Below are 20,751 nucleotides of genomic sequence, written 5' to 3' on the forward strand. Positions count from 1 at the left end.
TCTTGATCCTTGACTTTCTTGGGGTTCCAGGGCCCCTTGGGTTTTCCCTTGAATTTTCCCTGGGTCACGGCCAGGGCCTCCCCAGGAGCGGCTGGCTCGGCCTTCCGCTTCTGCTTCCGACTGGAATTGCCTCCGGTTTCCTGGGCGACTGCTTTCTGCTTGCCACTCCGGAGTCGATCTTCATCTTCTCCGTTAGCGTATTTGGTGGCAATTTCCATCATCCGATTCAGAGACATTTCTCCGGTCCGACCGAACTTCAGGTTCAACTCTCTGTTCTTGACGCCTTCTTTAAAGGCACAAACTGCTTGGTGATCTGGTACATTCTCAACCGTGTGATGCAAAGTGATCCACCTCTGGATGTAATCCCTCAGAGTTTCACTCGGTTTCTGCACGCAGGACCCCAATTCTGTAAGGCCTGCCGGTCGCTTGCATGTTCCTTCAAAGGTTGTGACAAACACTCGAGAGAGAGATCCTCCCAAGTGTAGATGCTGCTGGGTGCTAACTGATTCAGCCACGCTCTGGCTGAGCCCTCTAACAGGAGAGGCAAATGCTTCATAGCCACCTCATCATTGCCGCCACCAATCTGGACAGCCACTCGGTAGTCTTCGAGCCAAGTGTCAGGCTTAGACTCGCCGGTGAACTTGCTGACTCCAGTCGCCAACCGAAAGTTGGGAGGAATCACTGCGACCCTGATGGCTCGACTGAAACACTCTGGCCCCGAAACACGTACTCTGCTGCTGGCAGGCGCATCCCTGTCGTGGCCTTCTCGGTGAGCTCTGTTCCTGTCAACCAGACCCTGAACGAGGATGGATCTCGCATCAAAGCCTGGGTCCCTGGGGTCGACTGGAACCCTTCGCCCAACACTATGAGGGTGTCTGTCATCCTGCTGTCGAGGCGCATATGACCCACTCCTCGGGGGAGGGGTTGGCACTCGACGTCGATCAAACCGGTGATCATACTGCTCATTTCTCCTGTACTGATCGTGCCGGTCTCCGCGTCCCTCACGCCTCGGGGGCGATCTTGGGCTGTGAGCCGACTGGACTGTATCCGTTGCAACGGATCGACTGTGGATCCTATTCCGCGACTGAGAAACAGCGGAATTTTGGTTCCCCGCTGCCCGGAGCAACGCTCTGATTTGCAACAAGCCCCTGCCAGCCTCCGACTGGGAGGGCTGAATCGATTCTGCTATACGGGCCGCGGCTGTCAAATTCTGAACTGGGGTCCGATATACCTGCGTAGGCGGGAAGAGCTGACATCGACTGGACTCGGGAGCTCGCTGACGCGCTTGCTCGTCGAGTATTCGCTGGAGATTCTCCAGTCGAGTGCGCTCGGCCAAGTTAGCCAAGCGCGCGTCCTCCAAGGCCCGGGCCTCGGGGGTTTCTCCGACGATAGGGGTGCGGAGTGCATCCATGTTCCGGCAGCGAAGCTCCTCTCGCTGCATTGACGTGAGAGGTTCGGGGAGATACTCATCATGGGGATGCGACGGGTCGCCTCCACCCGCGCCTCCATCGGTGTGAGGGAAACCGGGAGGACTGTGTGTTCCATCGACCGCCAGAACCTCAGCCGCCGGGTCGCTGCTGCCGCACTCGGATGCGGTCTCCGCGGAGCCAGTCGAACAGGCCGTAGAGGGATTCGTCGGGCTCGATTGCCGCAACTTGTGGGGCTGCCGACTGGCGGGCCACGGCATGCCTCACCCACCTCTGAAGTCTCGACCGGCCGGAGCGCTTGCGCCGGTGGGAGACAGGGCAGGACGATGACACGGGAGCCGATCGATACTGGGTCGACGGCTGCCGCAGGAGGACGCCACGAACGCATGCGCGGAAGTGCGTCGCACCGCGGACGGGGAGCGCGTCGATGTCGAGCGGTGCCTCCTGAAGCCAGGCGGAGTCGTCGGCGATGAACGTGAGCGCGCCGAGGTGGATCTCGCGGCCCTCCACCAAAACTCCGCACGAAACCATGATCAAAGGGATCGGAAAAATCGCAACTTCTCCAATCAGGCGCTAAGATTCCTGCCCCACGGTGGGCGCCAGCTGTCGTGGTTCTAACTCTGACAGTGATGTAGGGGGGTGTGTATGGAGAGGCTAGATCTCAGCTATTGGGAAGTTGTAAACACACGAGGATTACGAGTTCAGGCCCTTCTCGGAGGAAGTAACAGCCCTACGTCTCGGTGCCCGGAGGCGGTCGATTGGATTATGTGTGTATGAATAACAGGGGTGCGAACCCTTCATACTGAGGAGGGAGGTGGCTTATATAGAGTTCGCCGGCCCTCTCCTGCCGTCAGTGATGCAGGGTTTAAGGTACATTTAAGGTTGGGCGTTACTGGTAACGCCCCTAATAAAGTGCTATAATGACCATAAAGACTATAATAGCCGACCGTTTGCCTGCTGAGTGACTTTAGGTCTCCTGGCAGTCGAGTGGTGGGCTTCATGGTCGAGTGATAGCTTCTTGGTCGAGTGTCTTGAACCCGTCGAGTAGGATACCTTCAAGTCGATTGAAAGGTGACTTCTTCTAGGGATGTCCTTGGGTAGGGCTCTTTGGACAGGTCCGTGCCCCTACCCTAGGTACATAGCTTCATCACCGAGCGGCGTCTCTGCCGCTCACTCGGCCTTGACGCCGAGCAGCGCCGGAGCGCCGGACGAGTGTGAGGAAGAGCGGGAGGAGGAGGAAGAAGAGGAGGCGCCGAACCTCCTGGGCAACCATTGCCCGTCGCGTCGGCGGTGAGCCGTGGCCGTGGCGGCCGCCCTCGCCGGGGGGTATGCCAACGGAGGGTCGTTGCCGCCCTCGAGGTACGTCAGAACGCTCTCGAGGGTGCGGCCGGGGACACGCCACCATAGGTGGCGCCCCTCGCTGTTCTTCGGTCCGCCCACCACCGGCGCGCCGTTGGTGGACGCCATCCTCTGCTGCTGCCGGCGCTGGAAGTACGTCGTTCATGCCTCAAGATGGCAACGGGGCCCCGAAACCCGCGTCCCCGCGGGTTTTTACCCTATTAGGGGTCGGGGATGGGCATCTTTTCATCCCCACGGGGCTGTTGTTGGGCGCATTATACAACCCGACACGTTTCATGGGTTTGCACCCGTTTTGGTAGTCCCCGAACCCGAAACCCGGCAAACCCGGCAAAATACATTTTTTTTACTGAAATATGCTCCTGTTTGTTGCTGAAATATGCTTATCTTCGTTGTTGAAATGGGCTATAGTTGTGCTGAAATAGGCTTCTTTTAGCTGATGTTATTCCTGAGTATTGTGCTGAAATTTGCAGTTGTTTTGCTGCTGAAATATACTATGTTGCTGCTGAAATGATATCATTGTTGCTACTATGTTATGTTTGCTGCCTCTGAAATATACTATGTATGTTGTTTAACTCTGCTAAAATACACTCTATATAGCTGTTGAACCATCTACTATTGTTTTTTGTTGAAATTTGCTCCAGTTATGCTGCTGAAATGTGCTTGTTTTGCTATTCAAATGTTATTCTTTGTCGCCACTATGTTTGTTTAAATATTTTTATTTTCTCATGGGTTCCCCGTGGGTTCCCCGAAACCCGATGGGTTTAGGGGACGGGCGAAAAACTAGCCCCGCACATGGTGATGGGGACGGGGATGGGTTTGCGATTTTCTCGTGGGGATGGGTTCGGGAAGGCAAAACCCGATGGGTTTCGTCCCCGTTGCCATCTGGATCCATGCCGCTATGTTGTCGGCGGCGTATTCGGGGAGGGCGAGCTGGGCGTCGGTGAGGGAGGCGCGCACGACGTCGACCTCATCGGCGAAGTAGCCCGGTTTCGCCACGGTGTCGGGCAACAGGGAAATGGGCACTCCCCCGTTGCTGAGTCTCCACCCCATTGGCCCAGCGCGCATGTCCGGCGGCGTCGGGATGTTCGCCTGGAACAGGAGTCAAGACTCCTGTTCGCGGAGCGATCGGCGGCCGAAGCCGTTGGCCGCGGCCTCATCGCCGGGGAATCGCTCGGCCATCGGGAGAGGGAGGGAGGGAGATGGAGGGCTCGGCGGCGGCGCTCGGGAGAGGCAGAGGGCGGGTTAGGGCTGGTGTGGCTAGTGTAGCCAGAGGCGAGGGAGGCCACCGGCTTATATAGCGGCGCCGCCCCGTGTGTACGCGTACGAGGGAGGGGAGGCGTCGGCGCGCCGCCCCGTGAACGCGCCACCCGTGATTCCCCGCGGGAAGCCGAAGCGTTTGGGGAAGAAGACGCGCGGTGTCGCTGACGCGACGGGCCCGCGGCTCTTTCACGCCAAAACCGCTCGCCCCGGCGCCCCCGAGCGCCCCTCAGCGCGCCGAGTTCGGCCTGGGTCCGTCGGCGCTAAATTCGATCCAGGGCAGCGAAAATCGGGCTCCTGGGATCGCGACTGGGCTAATTTTTCAACGTCGGTGGAAAAAAAAACGTTTAGGAAGACCTTTCTGGGGACGTGGCTGGAGATGCTCTGAGTCCGGACGTTGGGCCGGCTATGAGGGTCGACTTGAGTGGTTTTCGGGCAGCCAGTCGTGACGTCTGGCGGATACAGGGTCCAGATGCTCTCACATCGTTCAAAGCAAACAGGACAGAAAAAAACAGGCTCAACCCATCCCGTTTGCGACCTATAGCTCCCGTCCGTGCGCCGTCTCCTCTCCTGTTCCCCTCCTCCGCCGCCGCGCTGCTGCTCAAGACCTGCAAGATCGGCGCCGCCTCCGTGAACGCCGCCCCGCCGAACAAGAAAAAGGGGAAGAAGAGACGCAACCCCGTCGCCGGGGTTTGCGGCATGAGGAGCTTCCCGGTGGCCGGCGGCCGCAGCGTCTCCCTCGCTCTCTTCTCCGACGTCTCCAACAGCCGGTGCGTCTCCTCCCCCCTCGTCCTCCTTCGCCACCGCTTCCGTGACCTCGTGAGCTGTACTGCTGGACAGAGTTCCTGCTTGTATCACGATTACTGATGATGCTCGATGAACACGCAGGGAGCTCCTCGATCTGATGCAGTCGGGGAAGCTGGAGCCGGAGGCCGCTTTCATCAACGCGTCGCTGGTACTGTGCCGCACCCTACTGTATATGCTAAATCACACCAATTGCTGCGATTGAGGATGCCAATTGGTTAAGTCGATGCGATGTCAGGTGCCGGACGTGTTCCCGGTCCTCGCCGCGGCGCACAAGGCGCTGCTCTCCAAGTCGAGGGAGTCGCTGACCACGAGGACCCTGCACTCGGAGCTCGTCTACAACTGCTCTGGCTCGAAGCATGTGGGTTACTCTAGCTGTTAATTCTTTCTTCTCTTTTCAGAGAATTGTTATTACTCTGGATGTACTCCCTCCGGTCCTTTTTGGTTTGCATATAAAATTTGTCTGAAGTCAAGCCTCGTAAAATTTGACCAACTTTATAGAAAAAAAATACCAACATTCACAATGTGAAATCGATACCAATAGATGCGTCATGACATAAAGTTTCAGACTATATAACTTTAGCATGGTAGATGCTGATATTTTTTCTTACAAATATGGTCAAACTTTGTGAAGTTTGACTTCAGACAATTCTTATATGCAGAGTAAAAAGGACCGTAGGGAGTACTTGATCTCACCTCACATGATGATGGCATTGTTCCAGCGCGGTGTGGTGACAGTTTTCTTGGTTTTGTGTTTCTTAGATAACAGAGTCCCTGAAGCGGTGCGGTATCGCCGATGACACGCAGTATATCCTCGCGGCGCGGTTTGATGCTTCAGATGAAGAGGTATAATGCTCAGGATGCACCCCTTGTTCCGTCATGGTTTTGAACCTGTTGGTTTCTTGCTAATAACCCTGCTTGAATTGACTGTGAATCTCGCTGAACCTGTCAGTTTCTTGCTAATTGCCTGAGCTTGAGTACCACAAATCTGAAGTTTTGAATTTTCTTGCTCTGATGGTTGTAGTGTAAAAACTAAAATCAAAACCTAGCTGAAACTTTCTTGCTTTGGACATCTAGTGTTACTACTCTAATTATGGGCCTTGAATCAAGGGCTTCTTGTAATGACCCAAGATTTCAGAACTCTAAGCGTTTTATGTGTGTCACACTCTGGTTCCTATTACCAATTATTGGGATATCTGGAAAATCATTATACGAAAGCAAAAGTAGACTTGATATCATTGATTCCATATCTGGCTAAAAAATACAGGGCCATCGATGAGGTACTACAAAATATGAAGTTCAAAAGGAACAGTTTGAAATGCAAGTGTCTTCTCATAGATGTTTGATATCATAATATACCAAAATCACCTATCCTAGTAATGCGCATAGCAGTGTAGAAGAACTGCACAACATGCCTGCAAACATTTTTTGAAGAACTGATGGGGCTCATCTCCCTCTCCTGCTCAATGCAGACCACTCTGAATCTGTCAGAAGCACTATGAGATGCATTGAACAAGTAGTGTTACTGTATGCGGTGCTCTCAGTTTCATGCCATCTATATTCCTTATGCATTTGTGTGAGTCATTATCATTCCAAATGGAGGAGTTCGAGCAACCATTGAGTGTGAAATGGTTACATCACAGATGAAAGCACTGGAAAAGCTCATCAGCGGAACCGAGATTGATCTGTCAGAATTGGAGACAAGAGCAGACCAACCAAAGATTCTGAAGGTTTTTCAGCTGAACTTGACACTAGCTATATGATTCTGAGTATCATAATTATTTTATTTTTCCTTTGTTTGACTGGATTTTCCTTGTTCCCTACTGGCAGCAATACAAAATAACTCCACAGGAACTGTCAATATCTACACTGCCAGAGGCAATCGTGTGCAGGATTGCTGCCCGAGACGCCCTCTGAGGTCTTAAAACGATGGCCAGGACGTTCTCCAGCTGTGCGTGTCGAATTCTTTGGACGAACACCGCATCTGTTGCACCTCCTGCCCATGGTCAAGCTCGTGGCGGCAGGGTGTTTCAAGCCTGAACTTAGGAATTGCATTATGGTAACATTTAGTCCTGGATGCTGTAGCAACAACTGGATATATGTATGGTCACAGGCTCACAGCTTGAGTGTTTCTAGGATCACTTCATTAAGAGTTAATGCAAGCAACCTTCCGTGATATTGCGATGTTGACTCGGATCTGTTGTTTTTCGGTGACATTGCGGACATGAGTAAAATCAGCGAAATACGTGTGGCCTGGGTCCGTTGGTTTTATTTATGGCTTTATCATGAACATAAAGATGTGGTACTACTGGGATGTTGTTGCCTCGTTCACGTGTGTGTGTTCTGTCCAATGATGATGTTCCTGCAAGTTTGCCAGCATATCCTCAACTGTTTCCTGCAAAATTTGCATGGACATCCTGCATCCTGAAGATCTGGTCACTGGCTTGGCTATGTCAGTATCACTTGGCTGTTGCTAATTCTTCAGCTAGGCAACAAGATCTGATCTCTGCAGCTGAATTCTTCCCACTAGCAGCTCACCACACTTTCAGGCTTCTTTGTAGGCCATGGTAGCAGTTATTGTCAGTTGGTTTATAGGAGTATTTTATTTTAGTGGATGCTCCATGCTAGTCAAAAAACCTCCCTGGAATATACCCAGCACAACAATCATTGACCACATGAATTGGCAAAAATGACTCAGATCTGAGCTCTCAGCCAAACCAATCGAAGAAAATAAAAATGCTTCATTGTACTAGCCTTGCAAGAGGGCTCACCTGGCCAGCTAATAAATCCAGTTTTACATACAAGAATTGGAGTAGTCCTGGTGAACAGAAAGTTTTAGCTCTAGTAGTAACACGAATGTGGATTATTCAGTTATTTTTAAAAATTTGGGGCGACGTCAAAAGAGCTAAACTATAATTCATTGTTCTTGAACCCTTTTTTTTTTCTGTTCTTATGCAAGCACCATTATTTTCTTGGGTCACTCTCTCTTCGCTCTTATCGACGTCGCTTTGTCACTTATCACTGCACTGAAAGCACACTAGCATAGACCTTTTCCTATGCAAAATAAAAAAACACCGCTTGTATTTAGCTTGGCAGGCAGTGTTAAACACTCCTTTCGTCTGGAAATGCTTGTCGGTGAAACGGATAAAAATAGATGTATCTAGAACTAAAATACGTCTAGACACATCCGTTTCACCGATAAGTATTTCCGGACGGAGGGAGTAGAACCCAGCTGCACACTTTCACATCACCGGAGATCGGATTATGCGTGAAAGATTTGGGTTTTAGCTTCCCAGGATCCCCATCCAATCATAATATATCGCAGCGCGGAAGAAGAACAATATTAGAGAAAGAGAGAGGGGAGATGTTGGAGGCGATTAAAAGCATATGCTTCCCAAAGTTCCCTCCGATATCCCCTTCTTCCCCGACGGAATATCCCCCTCGAATTCTCCCACTCCTCTTCTCTCTCTCTTATATACTCAGCCCCGAACACGCCGTCTTTCTTGCTCCCACACGCAGCAACCATTCCAACACACACGCAAGAAGAACTGCAGCTTGTGCGAACCAGGGCGTGCTTGGTGTGCTGTGAGGGTGGCGGCGGCAATGGCGATCGGCGCGGACGGCCTGGAGGAGGCGCCGCCGCTGCTCCTCGACGCCGACGAGGCAGCCTACCCGCGCCCGCGCCGCGTCGCGCTCTTCGTCGAGCCGTCGCCGTTCGCGTAAGAACTCACCTGCCCGCCCTTTCAAGCTTCCTTTGTGAGGGTTCTTTGTTGGTAATAAAGCTCCGGCCTGGTCTTTGTTGGGCCTTGGGATATTATGTGAATAAGAAAGAAATTTGGTTGAGTTCCCTGTGAATCGATTCAGTTGGTTGAGCACTTGAGTTGCTACGCTTTGTGAATTGCATTTTTTGAAACGGAAACTGTGAATTGCATGCATGGATACTGACGGAGAATTCATTTTCTTTGTAAATGGCCACTTATTGTTTTGGCACAACTGCTGATGATGATTAAGCTGAGTCTCCATGTATGCTCGCACGTTTTAGACTAATTTTGGGTGGGCCTTCCGTGCATGTTTGCAGCTACATCTCCGGGTACAAGAACCGGTTCCAGAACTTCATCAAGCACCTGCGCGAAATGGGCGACGAGGTACGCATTTTTGACTGGCATTGGCTCTAGAACAATCACAGGACAGTGGATGATTAGTACTATGTCTTAATTAAGGACGTTTCTGATGTGTGTTCTGCACTCTGCAGGTCATTGTTGTGACTAACCATGAGGGGGTTCCCCAGGAGTTCCACGGCGCCAAGGTTATTGGTTCATGGAGGTAAATTCTCAGGATTTGTCTTAGCACTTTAAATGCTTGTAGAACCATGAATTGCTCTCAAGGAATACTACATGTTTCCAATTTTTAGGCATTAGGAGATTCTACTATTTGTAATTCAAGCTTATAATCGAATCAAGTACCACTTGGGAAAAGAAAACACTGCAATCATATTACTTTCTGAATAAGTGCTCCATCTGTATGAACTTGACGAATGATATGATGATCAATCCATAATAGAATGGCAGTGTTGTGATCATTTCGATCGAACCACATGATCTGCTGTGCCTTTGTGCTTACAACTGTTTACCCATCCTTTCCAGCTTTCCATGCCCACTGTATGGAAAAGTTCCTCTCTCACTGGCACTCAGCCCTAGGATCATCTCAGAGGTTGCAAAGTTCAAGCCTGACATCATTCATGCATCCTCACCTGGAATTATGGTAACTTTATTTCTACATTCATTTCACTGATCATTTATCCTCTGGTGGTTGGTTAGTCACTAAGTAACACTCTGCTCCATTTTCAGGTTTTTGGGGCCCTTGCTATTGCTAAGCTGCTCAGCGTCCCCCTAGTGATGTCCTACCACACCCATGTCCCAGTGTAAGTTATTTTCTCTTAACAATGCTCGTATGGCCGTTAATTACTAATACTGCAAGGTCATTTATTTTACTTTCCAATGGGAATATAAAAAGTAAGTAGGGCACATTCAAAAATAATTCAGAATGCCCTGCGATAATGACTCATGTAATTGGATAATTTATAATACCCAGAGTAAAATAAATGCAAGGTCATTTATTTTCCTTTCCAATGGGAATATAAAAAGTAAGTAGAGCACATTCAAAAATACCCAGAGCACATTCAAAAATAATTCAGAATGCCCTGCGATAATGACTCATGTAATTGGATAATTTATAATACCCAGAGTAAATTAGTAATGCGGTCGGTTTAGTTATTGTGTGGAAACATAAATAACTGGGTTGTGCCTACAGCAATATCAAGCAAGTCACGTGTTAAGATTTATGGAATAGTAACATAGAAGTGCATTAAGCAATTCAGATTGCAGCTCTTAAGAAGAGACTTAGGCAAGAAGCACCGAGATAGAAAGCCTTTTTGTCTTCTACTTTAAATTGCTAGTGAACAACTTCAGCAAAGCTGTTTTGATCTGATTGTTTGATCAGTTTGCCATAGCCGCCGAATGATATCTACATTTTCTCTGCAGATACATTCCAAGATATACATTTAGCTGGCTTGTGGAACCGATGTGGCAAATCATCAGTAAGCCATCCACTCCCACCTAATCTGCAATCACTGCAAACACTCAAACTTTTATATGACCAAACCACTGATCTACCCCTGCTGTTATCCACAGGGTTCCTTCATAGAGCTGCTGATCTAACTTTGGTGCCATCTGCTGCTATCAGCAAGGATTTTGAAACTGCCCATGTCATTTCTGGTTGGTTGGTTAATAGTTTTATCTCTTACATTGTAGTTGCATATTACATGTCCTAATGTTCTTAACTTTTCTGATGTTAATGATTTGGTTTACATCCTTGTTCAGCTAACAGGATACGCCTTTGGAACAAAGGCGTCGATTCTGCCAGCTTCCATCCCAGGTTCCGCAGCCATGAGATGCGAGTCAGGCTAAGGTGAAATTCCACTTCATTTCTTCTGAAATGTTATGTACAAGATAGATTAAGTTGTTGACACTTGTGTTGTCTGATGCATTGTTTTCAGTGATGGTGAGCCCGAAAAACCGTTGATAATTCACGTCGGACGCTTTGGGCGCGAGAAGAATCTGGATTTCCTGAAAATGTGAGCAACATTCATACATTGCAATTCATGATTCATTATTATGTTTACTTTTCTTTTAACAAGCGTGAAGCTTCTACCCAAAATGAGATGAGTATCATTTCCCTCTGTTGTGCCTTGCACTATGAGCAGCTTCTCACTGATCTTGCTTCGTGGTTGAGCAGGGTAATGGATCGGTTGCCTGGAGTAAGAATTGCATTCATCGGAGATGGACCATATAGGACAGAGCTAGAGAAGATGTTTGAGGGGATGCCGGCGGTGTTCACCGGGATGATGCAAGGGGAGGAGCTCTCGCAGGCATACGCGAGCGGCGACGTCTTCGTGATGCCCTCGGAGTCGGAGACGCTCGGCCAAGTAGTCCTGGAGTCCATGTCGTCCGGGGTGCCCGTGGTGGCGGTCCGCGCCGGCGGGATCCCCGACATAATCCCGGAGGACGTGGAGGGGAGGACCAGCTTCCTCTTCGCCCCGGGGGACCTCGACGACTGCGTCGGCAAGATCAGGCTGCTGCTGACGGACGACGAGTTCAGGGGCGAAATGGGGAGGACCGCCAGGGCGGAAATGGAGAAGTGTGACTGGAGGGCCGCCTCCAAGACGATCCGCAACGAGTTCTACAGCTCGGCAATCGACTACTGGCGGAAGAAGCAGGCGGAGATGGTCCAGCCGCTGCAATGGCTGGCACAAATGTTCATGCCGGCGTCGAACCGGGTCATTGGCGGCGGCATCAAGCAGTAGTGGTGCATCTTAGCCATGATCTAGGCAGGTGGGGGGCTGGAAGATGGATGGACAACTCCATGCACTCCTTGTAAATTCTTGGTCTACAATAGTTCAGTGTCTATAGGTGAGAAGATAGTTTCTACTCTTTTCTTTGTGGAATTGGGATACTGTGATTGGTTGTAATGTAATAGTGGAAATGTGACGAACTTTCTGGTGGTGCGCATGATCCATCAGTGCATCTTGTGGAAGCAAACACAATCCATATCAGCCATGAAATGCCCACATATGTACTCCCTGCATTCATGCATATAGACTCTGCATGTAGTCCGTGTTGAAATATCCAAAACATCTTATAAGTATTTGTGAACAGAGGGAGCAAGTTGTAAGCTTTGTTGCATGGGGAAAGGAGCGGAAAATGAGAAAACAGCAGCATACATGTGAGTACAAGCAGAAATACTTGTGAACCGGCACTGTCGTCGCTATGGAAGCCTTTTTACAACTCATGATGTTCGCGGCATCATAAGATTTCTGCATACCACCTGTAGAAACCCATATGGTTAACATAACGCAAGCTAGTTGCAAATTTGTTGCTTTCGTCTCCATCTCAGATGCCTTCGGTCCAGTCATATAACCAGGTAAATAATACTCCCAAATGTGCTTTAGGAGCACCGTGTACGGAGGAGAATGTCGAAACTCCCATAACATGGGAATAAGACTTGGCAAAGTGGAAGGGTTCAGAGACACCCGTCCGGAAAGAAGAAACACAGATGAATACGAAGACAAGGGGCCACAAACAAGAGCAGCAGAAAATTTTTAAAACCACCAAAGTAACACAAAGGTTCAACAAGAGGCAATAACCAGTGCAGCCCGATAATCAGGCTGTCGAGCAAGCAAGGCAGCTACAAGCTTCCCTATCACAACACAAATTGGAGCCTCCAATTACCAGCAACCACGATGACATTACAATCTACACTGAACAAGCGAGAAAGACAAGTTTCTGAACACATAGACAGTGTTTACTGTCCATCTCCAGATTCACCCTTGGGAGCATCCTTCATTTCTTCAGCGGCGTCCTCCTGCAGCCAAGCAAAGTGGAATGTACATATTTAGGATTGATTCGGTGAGAAGATAGGAAGCAAGTGAGGGTATGCTCGGGAGGAATGAAGTACCGAGATGTCAGAAGTCCACAGCGTCAGGTTATCACGCAGAAGCTGCATGATCAAAGTGCTGTCCTTGTACGACTCCTCGCTCAGAGAGTCCAGTTCCGAGATGGCCTCATCAAAAGCCTGACATGAGCAACGCAGAGTAAGGCTACAGTATATACTCTGCTATCTTAGAAAACATAAATAATTCTGCTTAATAGCTTTGAAAAGCCTACTACAACCATAATTTTTGTTGATCATCCTATGACCAGGGACATTATGTGGAACAGTCATTATTTCTTTATCGATCTTTCAGGTCCAACAACAACCCTTCTTTGCCTAACCAACTGTAGCTCATAACACTGATTCCTTGTTAACAGTTGTTACTCAAATAAAAAAGGGCAGCCCGGTGCACGTACTTGTTATTCAATTATTAGTCGCGATTATCAAGCCCGAATATTAGATAAAACTGTATTGACTTTGAATCATCTCAGATCCACATGGTTCTATTCAGTTCAGATGTACTGATAAATCATAATAGACCAGCACAACTGGTTATTGTAGAAAACAAACCTGCTTGGCCAGGTCGCAAGCACGGTCAGGAGAGTTGAGGATCTCATAGTAGAACACTGAGAAGTTGAGTGCCAGCCCAAGCCTAATAGGATGAGTCGGGGGCAGCTCTGCAAGTGCAATCTCCTGAAAGATTCAACATGAACTCAACTGAGCAAGAAATTCACCACCAAATAATTAAACAGGACAAATCACGCATGAAACAGATTTCTTGCCAACGAATCAATGTTAGGACCATGAAATCCAGGTCAAGCAAACTACCTGAGCAGCTTTGTATGCGACCATGGTGTTCTCAGCAGCATCCTTCCTCTCAGTTCCACTCTTGAACTCCGCAAGGTACCTATTACAAAAATATTCAACCAAATCAATCTAATGTGCAATGAAGCAAACATGCAGGAACTATATGCTGGACATTACTGTAATACCTGTAGTAATCACCCTTCATCTTCAGGTAGAAGACCTTGGACTCTGGAGCAGTAGATGAGGGGACAAGGTGGGAATCAAGAAGCTTGAGGATACCATCACAGATCTTGGTGAGCTCAACCTCAATCTTTCCACGGTAGTCCTTGATGAGTGTGACACGGTCCTCATTGCCACGGCTCTCTTCCTTCTGCTCAATGGAGGAAATGATGCGCCACGAGGCACGGCGGGCACCAATAACATTCTTGTAAGCAACTGATAGAAGGTTGCGCTCCTCGACTGTGAGCTCCTCGGAGTCAACTGTCTTGGCCACCTTCTCCATGAACTCAACCATCTCCTCGTACCTCTCAGCCTGCTCTGCAAGCTTGGCCATGTACACATTCTCCTCGCGGGAAAGCTCAGCAGGCTGCGCCATCTTCAGTGTCTGTGGCTTCTAACAGTCACCAAAGGTCAATCTGGAGTATCGAGAAATTTCAGTTAGCTAAATGTCAGCTGCCATTTCGTTATTACAACAAACACATGCAAGCTTAAATCTAGCCATTGTTACTGAAGTAAACTAGCTTGACCCTTCAATCACATAATTTCACATTGCTCAAATCTTTAAAGCGAGAATTTTACACAATAATTCAAACCAACTTAAGCAACATACTATATACTGTGAGATCGACATCAAGCAACCACAATCCAGAGCACACAGATTTGGGGCCATTTCTCCCCAAAGCGATTCCATGTGCTATATGGTATGGCACCCCATCTGTCCCGTGACGCTTCAACTAAACTACCAACCAATCTGTACCCATACACCTATCCACATTTCCAGGTGACCTTATGACATATCAGTACTCATACACCTATCCATATTAGAACAGCATAATCCAACCACCTTGCAGTTCCACTGTCTCTGTCATAACTCCTTGTGCTCTCTCTTGTCCAGACTAGCTGTTAGGCAAAGCCAGTTGGATCACCCGCACCGCCCACCTCCACCCTTATCGCTGCCATCACCCTCATCTTTCTTCTTAGGAGGGGGGTGATTAGGCATGCTCTGAAAGAACCCGATCGAGAACAGCGACAGCGACAGCTGGACCTGGTCCCGGCCCAGCCTGGCAGGAGGCTGCTGCCGCCTTCCCCTTTCCTGAGCAGGCGCAGCAGGAACACCGGCACGGCGCCGCTGGATGGGCCGGATGGAGACGGCGTGCAGGCGGCGGAAGCCGCCGAGCGAGAGCACGACGGCGCGGAGCTGCTGCTCGGAGAAGCCGAGGTCAGCCCACTCCCTCACGCAGGCCGCCTCCCAGAGCCGCTCGTCCTGCGCGAGGGCCCGCCAGCCCCGGCTGACGCACGCCGCGCTGGCCAGCGTCCGCGCCTCCGCCCGCCGCAGCACCTCGAACATCAGGTCCTCCCCCAGATACGGCACATCACCCCCATCCGGTGCAGGCGGCTGCTGCGGCGGAGGCTGTGAGGAGGAGGAGGTGGACGCCTCGTCGGCCTGGCTCGAGCTCCCGGTCCGCTGCTGCTTCTTGGCCGGCTCGCTGGATCCGCCGCCACCACCACCACCCGAACCAGGAGGAGGCGCCCAGGGATCGCGGCCGCCCGAGGAACCGGAAGGGCACTTCATGACGAGGCGGAGGGATCGATCTACTTGGGCCCGGATCCGCCTGCCCGCCTGCGGTAGCGGTAGCGAGCGAGGGAGGGAGGGGTCGAACACCTGCGGCGACGACGGGGCGGATCTAGATCTAGAGCGGCGGGCGAGGTCCCCTAGCGGGAGGGATTTGGCTGGGAGGATCGCTGGGGGAAGGGAAGGGGAGGGGAGGGGAGGCTCGTCCGTACCTCGAGACGAACGGCTGCCGGAGCTGCGGCGTCGGCGGTGGCGCCGCTGGGGAGGGGAGATCGGCCGCCTTGGTGGCTGGTAGGTGGGTGGGTGGTCAGGAGGAGGGAGAGGAAAATAATGGTGTGTGTGTGGAGGAAAGCGGCCGCCGCTGCCGCTGATAATGATGGTCTCGCCCTCCGCCAGCCTGGCCGGCTGGGCTGGGCTGGGCTGTCCGCCGAGCTGGGCCGCGCGAGGGGATGCGGCCCGCGTGCCCACGGGAGGAGCGAGGCTGGTCGGGAGCAGCGATTGCTGGGAGGAACGGACTCGCTAGCGTTTTAGTCCCACATCGGCCAGCGGAGGAAACACGCACCGCGGCAGCGGACCCGTCCCTTCGGGGACATCCGATAAAATTGGAACGATACAGAGAAGATTAGCATGGCCCCTGCGCAAGGATGACACGCACAAATCGAGAAATGGTCCAAATTTTTTTGACATTTCGCGCGCCGGTCCCTCAGTTCCTTACACATAAGTCCCCCGGTGCCTTTCGTTCCTGCCCCCGTTTATTTTTGGAGCTTACAAATAGATCCTTCTTCCTTTGGGCGATGATCTCTCTGCCTTCTGCGTGCACTGTGGCCGACTAGTCTTAATTTGTTACGCGTAGGTCCCTGCTCTGTTGTCATTCTTGATTGTACAAGGCTTCACTTCTGGACTGGACCTCCACTTCTCTTTTCATCATCAGATAGATAGAATAGTAGGTGCGCTCTGTCCAGTCATTTCCTGCTTAGGTTTATTTTTTGTTAGTTGTTTTAATTATTTATTTTGTGCATCTTTGGGTGTTGTTGCTTTTATTTGAGGAGTAGACCGCTGCCACCACGGTACACCAATACGGCGCAAATTGCTAATCAAAATTTTTTTTTGGAAAACCGTCTTTTCTACAAATGATGCCGCAATTGTGATGGTTCTATGCAATTAACTCGATTAAATCCAGTTGACGAATGTCTCGTAAAAGCATCGCATGTGCAGTACATCCGTTCTTTTAATTTGAAATTTGTAGCAATGACCCATATGTTTTTCGTAACATTTAACATTTTAATGGTGTTTGAAATACGTTTCTTTGATTTGAAATTTGTGACAATGACCCATTTTAATGGTATTTTCAGCAAAAAAAATTCAAAATAGGTCATTGTCAGTTAGTCAGGATGCATTTTAGTCCATGGGCATTATATACTTTTCATCAGACAGAGTAAGTAATAAGCTCAGGCGACCGAAGCCAAAAAAATTGATTGTAATTTCTCAAATACTAATTTTCAGTGTTGTTTTTGTGAGCAGATAAGTTTAAGCTAAACTAGCCCAAGAAGTCTTACAAATTACAAATCTTGTCGGGGCTAGCTGATGTAGAGATCTTGTCTTGGTATGTAGTAGCATTCCATGGAAATCCCTGGCTGCATGATGAACTGCTCCCGGAACTGGCCTGCCCGATTGCTTGGAATGTCAATTGCGAGCTCGTCTGGGCCGGGCATCCCTTCAGCTTGCAGCCCTTCACCAAGTATTAGAAATTGGTTGCCCACAATGAATGATCCAGACACACGAACGGTGATCTCTCTTTCCCCATCTGCACCACAATGTATCTTCTCAACAACATGAAAAATCCCCCCACTAGGCTGATCACCTTTAAACTTGTTTCTTATGGTTGACAAAGTATCAAATATGGCACTTTGCCCGACATACACATTCCCTGAGAAGCGGAAAGATGATTCTTCCATGTACGGTGTCTTCGTATGATGCCAGGATCCATCAGAGCCATTGAACAGAAGGTAATAATGAACAACAAGCATCTCTGCCATTTGCTTCAACCTTTCTGTTGGATTCACAACACCCCCGACGTATGCCGCCAAGTCGACGCCGGCTTCCTCATACCTCTTGTCTCTTGATGAATGGGTGTGACAAAAGCTGCTCACATGTAGACCTTGCATCAGGCTCTTTCTGCAAGCAGTCATCTATAAATGAACGGAACTCCGGTGAATATGCATCTTCTGGTGGTGTCGGCGATGGATCATCGAGTATCTGCAGCATGAGATTGGTTGGGCCTTCACTGAAATCATAGGGAAATTTACCGGTAGCACACTCCAGTACCGTCAGCCCGAGACTCCAGATATCAGCGGCGTACAAGTAGTTGTCGCCGCGAATTCTCTCGGGCAACATGTATGTCACGGTGCCTACAAAGGTGGCACGCATGGCCATCGTGCCGTCCAAACCAGCGCTCACACCAAAGTCTGCAATTTTTTATTCACCCTTGATTAGCATGGCCCATGCGCAAGGATGGTACGCACAAATCGAGAAATGGTCCGATTTTTTTAACATTTTGCGCGCTGGTCCTTTCCCTTCTCGCATATATGCCCCTGAAGCCTTATTTTCGCGCCCTCGTTCAATTTGGAGATTACAACCAGGTCCTTTCTGGGTTATTGCTTGTCTTTTGTGCGTAAAACGGCACGGCACACTGCACATATACTTCTCCAAATAGTGCTACACCATGTTGTAATTTTCTTACAAGCAGGTCCCTGCTCTATTGTAATATCTGATTCGTTAGAATGAAATCCTGTTGGAGCTTCACTACATGCTCTTCCACTTCTATTTTATTTACTATAGAAGAAGTATATGTGCAGTGTGCCGTGCCGTTTTCTAATCTGTACTATTTATTTGTGAGTAGTTGTTTATTTATTCCTGGCCTTTTTATGTTGTTCCTCCACTTCTTGTAAGGTAGAAGTATACATGCACTCTATCGTGTTGTTTCCTCTATACGATTTCTTTTTTACTAGTTATTTATTCATTTGTGATTTTAGCCGAGATGGCTGCCGTGTGAAATCCATTGAAAGCTTATACTACATGGTTGAAGAGCATAAGTTTTCACATGTAGACAGCCGTCACCAGCTTCAACCCAGGAAACATAACTGGTTTGGCACAATGATCTCTGTACACAAATGGCGTCGCTCTGTTACGTGGAGACGACACTTCACACACATCGCTCACAGTGTGCCAGCCTTTCCTCTGTCACATGATATGCGACACATCGACACAATGACACGTGACTCTGGACACCTCAGACGAACAACACGAATAACCAAGACATAGGCAGGCGATGATGAAGAAGGCAGAGACAAGCAAGACATCACAAACGGATTAGAAAATATACAGATGGGAATGCAAAGTAAATTATTCTAAAATTTTAAATTATGCTTTAACATGAGTGAGGTCGACTTTTTTTTCTTTGCGAATCACGTACTTTCTTAGTGAAATGCAATAGTTTGCTGACAGTCCGCTAGGAACAAAGGATCCAGATTAAGCCGGAGGCATCTTCTCCGAGTGACGCGCTTGCTTCGCATCGGTGGACCTCCTCATTAGCTTCTCGCCCAACATGACCAAAAGAAATGTCAACGAAATTCCTGCTTAGATCACCTGCAAAAAAAAAAAGAAATTCCTACTTAGATCCTTGATCTCCTGAAGGATGCCTAGTTTGAACGCTCATACTTTGCGAGGTTAATGATTGTTTCATAACTAAGGCACGCACGTGAGTTAGACTTCAAAAAAATAGATCAGCCATGTAACTATGTGCACGTCACCGGTAGAATTTCAATATGAAGTTTGGAATTATACCATAGTCAGTATTCGTGCTTTAATAACCGTTTCATTTGTTTTTCATCTCTTGACCGTAAATTTTTCCAATGATCGAGAAAGATAATTTTTTGATGTCTTTTCTCTCCAAAGAATGTGCACGCCTAAAATATTTCATTAGATTTGCTCCAAGATGAATAGAGGAACTTGTCCTTCCCTTAAACCTCGTGCCATAAGCACGCCACATTCATCTTTATAACCTTATTGTCTTTGATGTCTCATGATAAATGATGTCTAGTAGATAGAGGAACTCTTTGATGGCTCCACAAGCATACAATGTTTTATGTGGGTTCTACTGAAAGCAGACTTTCCTATGAGATATCGGTCAACAACAATGGGTTTGCAAAATTCATCAATCAAGTCGTTGTAGTATAGTGGTAAGTATTCCCGCCTGTCACGCGGGTGACCCGGGTTCGATCCCCGGCAACGGCGATTTTTTAGCTAGTTCTGGGCATTGGTATTTTGCTTCAGCAAAGAAATAAGTTACTGAAGCTCATCCTCCTCTGTACTACACGCACGCACGCCACTCTGCATTTTTCCCAGAGCAGATCCAACTTTGCTCAATCATGCAAACTTGGTTGGTTCCACCCATTTCTGCAGCATCCATCTATCCCAAGAGCAGATCCAATTTTGCTCAATCAATCATGCCAATAACCAATCGTCTCGCAGCCGTCTGTCAGGCAATGTGGTGATTTCTTGTGACTAATCTTGCAGAATTGGTTTTCATAAGACTATAAATATAATCTTTGGGTATGGAAAGGAAAGGATGGCGTGTTTTCTAATGTTGTGTCGAAATTTTGCTTTTGCCGACACAACCATCAAAAGTAGCTTGTTTGGATATGTATGTGGTGTGATCAGTACAGTCAACACGACGAACCGACATATGCCTAGGTAAGAGAACCGACTGTCGGCTGAAGGCGTCGTCAGGGGTGAAGGGGCTCGGATGGGAGGATTTGCAGGCGCGGGGCTGAGGTTGCTTGAGTTTCGAGGTTGTGCGAATGTGGTGTGGGTGATAGGCACCATCGTCTCCTCTGGTTGGTGCTCTCTGGCGGTGTGGCGTCTCGATCCTCACGGAAGGGGATAGGGTTCCCCTTCCCAGTGGCAGCGGCGTGCGTCATTTAAACCGGAGACACCTGGGTCTACTCAATGGTGGTGCTTTGTTGCCTTGCCTCTCGCATCTTTCTTTGGTTCCCTGCCGCCTCCTCTTCAGCGGCAGACTCCATGAAGCTTTCCTTTTTTCAACTAGTTGGGCGTAGACAGTGGCGGTGCTGCCAGCATGGCTTGTCCCAAATCGAGGTGGTCGCTCTAGGTCCATCGTTCGATGTGAGGGCGACATTCTTCTAGCTCTCGGGTCAGCTTCTCTGAATATCGACGGTACGATGCCACGAGCCATGGTGAGGGGGTAGGGTCCCTCTTCGGTGACAGAGAAGGAAGTTGATGTGTTCCCTCCTTCCT

At 49.2% G+C, this 20,751-nt stretch overlaps 5 protein-coding genes, 2 non-coding genes and 1 pseudogene across 7 annotated transcripts; 5 read left to right on the forward strand and 3 right to left on the reverse strand.

Annotated features, from left to right (window-relative positions):
* The first annotated feature begins 4,516 nt into the window (after positions 1 to 4,516).
* On the forward strand, positions 4,517 to 7,023 carry LOC125542502 (EKC/KEOPS complex subunit tprkb-like protein). The gene is made up of 6 exons (XM_048705559.2): positions 4,517 to 4,813; positions 4,932 to 4,998; positions 5,086 to 5,208; positions 5,610 to 5,693; positions 6,491 to 6,577; positions 6,678 to 7,023. Exons 1-6 carry the CDS (start codon positions 4,743 to 4,745, stop codon positions 6,762 to 6,764), a joined length of 519 nt encoding a protein of 172 aa, XP_048561516.2. The 5' UTR covers positions 4,517 to 4,742; the 3' UTR covers positions 6,765 to 7,023.
* Positions 7,024 to 8,171: 1,148 nt separating this feature from the next.
* LOC125542504 (sulfoquinovosyl transferase SQD2) lies at positions 8,172 to 11,929 on the forward strand. The gene is made up of 10 exons (XM_048705560.2): positions 8,172 to 8,566; positions 8,926 to 8,992; positions 9,100 to 9,170; positions 9,491 to 9,608; positions 9,695 to 9,768; positions 10,388 to 10,443; positions 10,538 to 10,621; positions 10,727 to 10,814; positions 10,903 to 10,980; positions 11,142 to 11,929. Exons 1-10 carry the CDS (start codon positions 8,235 to 8,237, stop codon positions 11,707 to 11,709), a joined length of 1,536 nt encoding a protein of 511 aa, XP_048561517.2. The 5' UTR covers positions 8,172 to 8,234; the 3' UTR covers positions 11,710 to 11,929.
* Positions 11,930 to 12,487: 558 nt separating this feature from the next.
* LOC125542505 (14-3-3-like protein B) lies at positions 12,488 to 14,238 on the reverse strand. Its single transcript, XM_048705561.2, has 5 exons — positions 13,829 to 14,238; positions 13,665 to 13,743; positions 13,407 to 13,529; positions 12,861 to 12,977; positions 12,488 to 12,767 (listed from the first exon to the last, which is right to left on the reverse strand). The coding sequence occupies exons 1-5, from the start codon at positions 14,236 to 14,238 to the stop codon at positions 12,708 to 12,710; spliced, it is 789 nt and encodes a 262-aa protein (XP_048561518.1). The 3' UTR covers positions 12,488 to 12,707.
* Positions 13,978 to 15,641, reverse strand: LOC125542506 (F-box protein GID2). Its single transcript, XM_048705562.2, has 2 exons — positions 14,707 to 15,641; positions 13,978 to 14,278 (listed from the first exon to the last, which is right to left on the reverse strand). Exon 1 carries the CDS (start codon positions 15,433 to 15,435, stop codon positions 14,785 to 14,787), a length of 651 nt encoding a protein of 216 aa, XP_048561519.2. The 5' UTR covers positions 15,436 to 15,641; the 3' UTR covers positions 13,978 to 14,278; positions 14,707 to 14,784.
* A 371-nt stretch (positions 15,642 to 16,012) lies between these two features.
* Positions 16,013 to 16,115, forward strand: LOC125549806 (U6 spliceosomal RNA). Its single transcript, XR_007301518.1, has one exon. It is a non-coding gene; the product is annotated as a U6 spliceosomal RNA (small nuclear RNA).
* Positions 16,116 to 16,963: 848 nt separating this feature from the next.
* LOC125547773 (mitogen-activated protein kinase kinase 3-like) lies at positions 16,964 to 17,928 on the reverse strand. Its single transcript, XM_087516535.1, has 2 exons — positions 17,580 to 17,928; positions 16,964 to 17,548 (listed from the first exon to the last, which is right to left on the reverse strand). The coding sequence occupies exons 1-2, from the start codon at positions 17,866 to 17,868 to the stop codon at positions 17,013 to 17,015; spliced, it is 825 nt and encodes a 274-aa protein (XP_087372661.1). The 5' UTR covers positions 17,869 to 17,928; the 3' UTR covers positions 16,964 to 17,012.
* Positions 17,922 to 17,982, forward strand: LOC125549814 (U6 spliceosomal RNA; annotated as a pseudogene).
* Positions 17,983 to 19,656: 1,674 nt separating this feature from the next.
* TRNAD-GUC (transfer RNA aspartic acid (anticodon GUC)) lies at positions 19,657 to 19,728 on the forward strand. The gene has a single exon. It is a non-coding gene; the product is annotated as a tRNA-Asp (tRNA).
* The last annotated feature ends 1,023 nt before the right edge of the window (positions 19,729 to 20,751 follow it).

This window comes from Triticum urartu, chromosome 3A (genome assembly GCF_056163025.1).
Source record: "Triticum urartu cultivar PI428250 chromosome 3A, HENAU_Tu73, whole genome shotgun sequence".
Taxonomy (NCBI): Eukaryota; Viridiplantae; Streptophyta; class Magnoliopsida; order Poales; family Poaceae; genus Triticum; species Triticum urartu.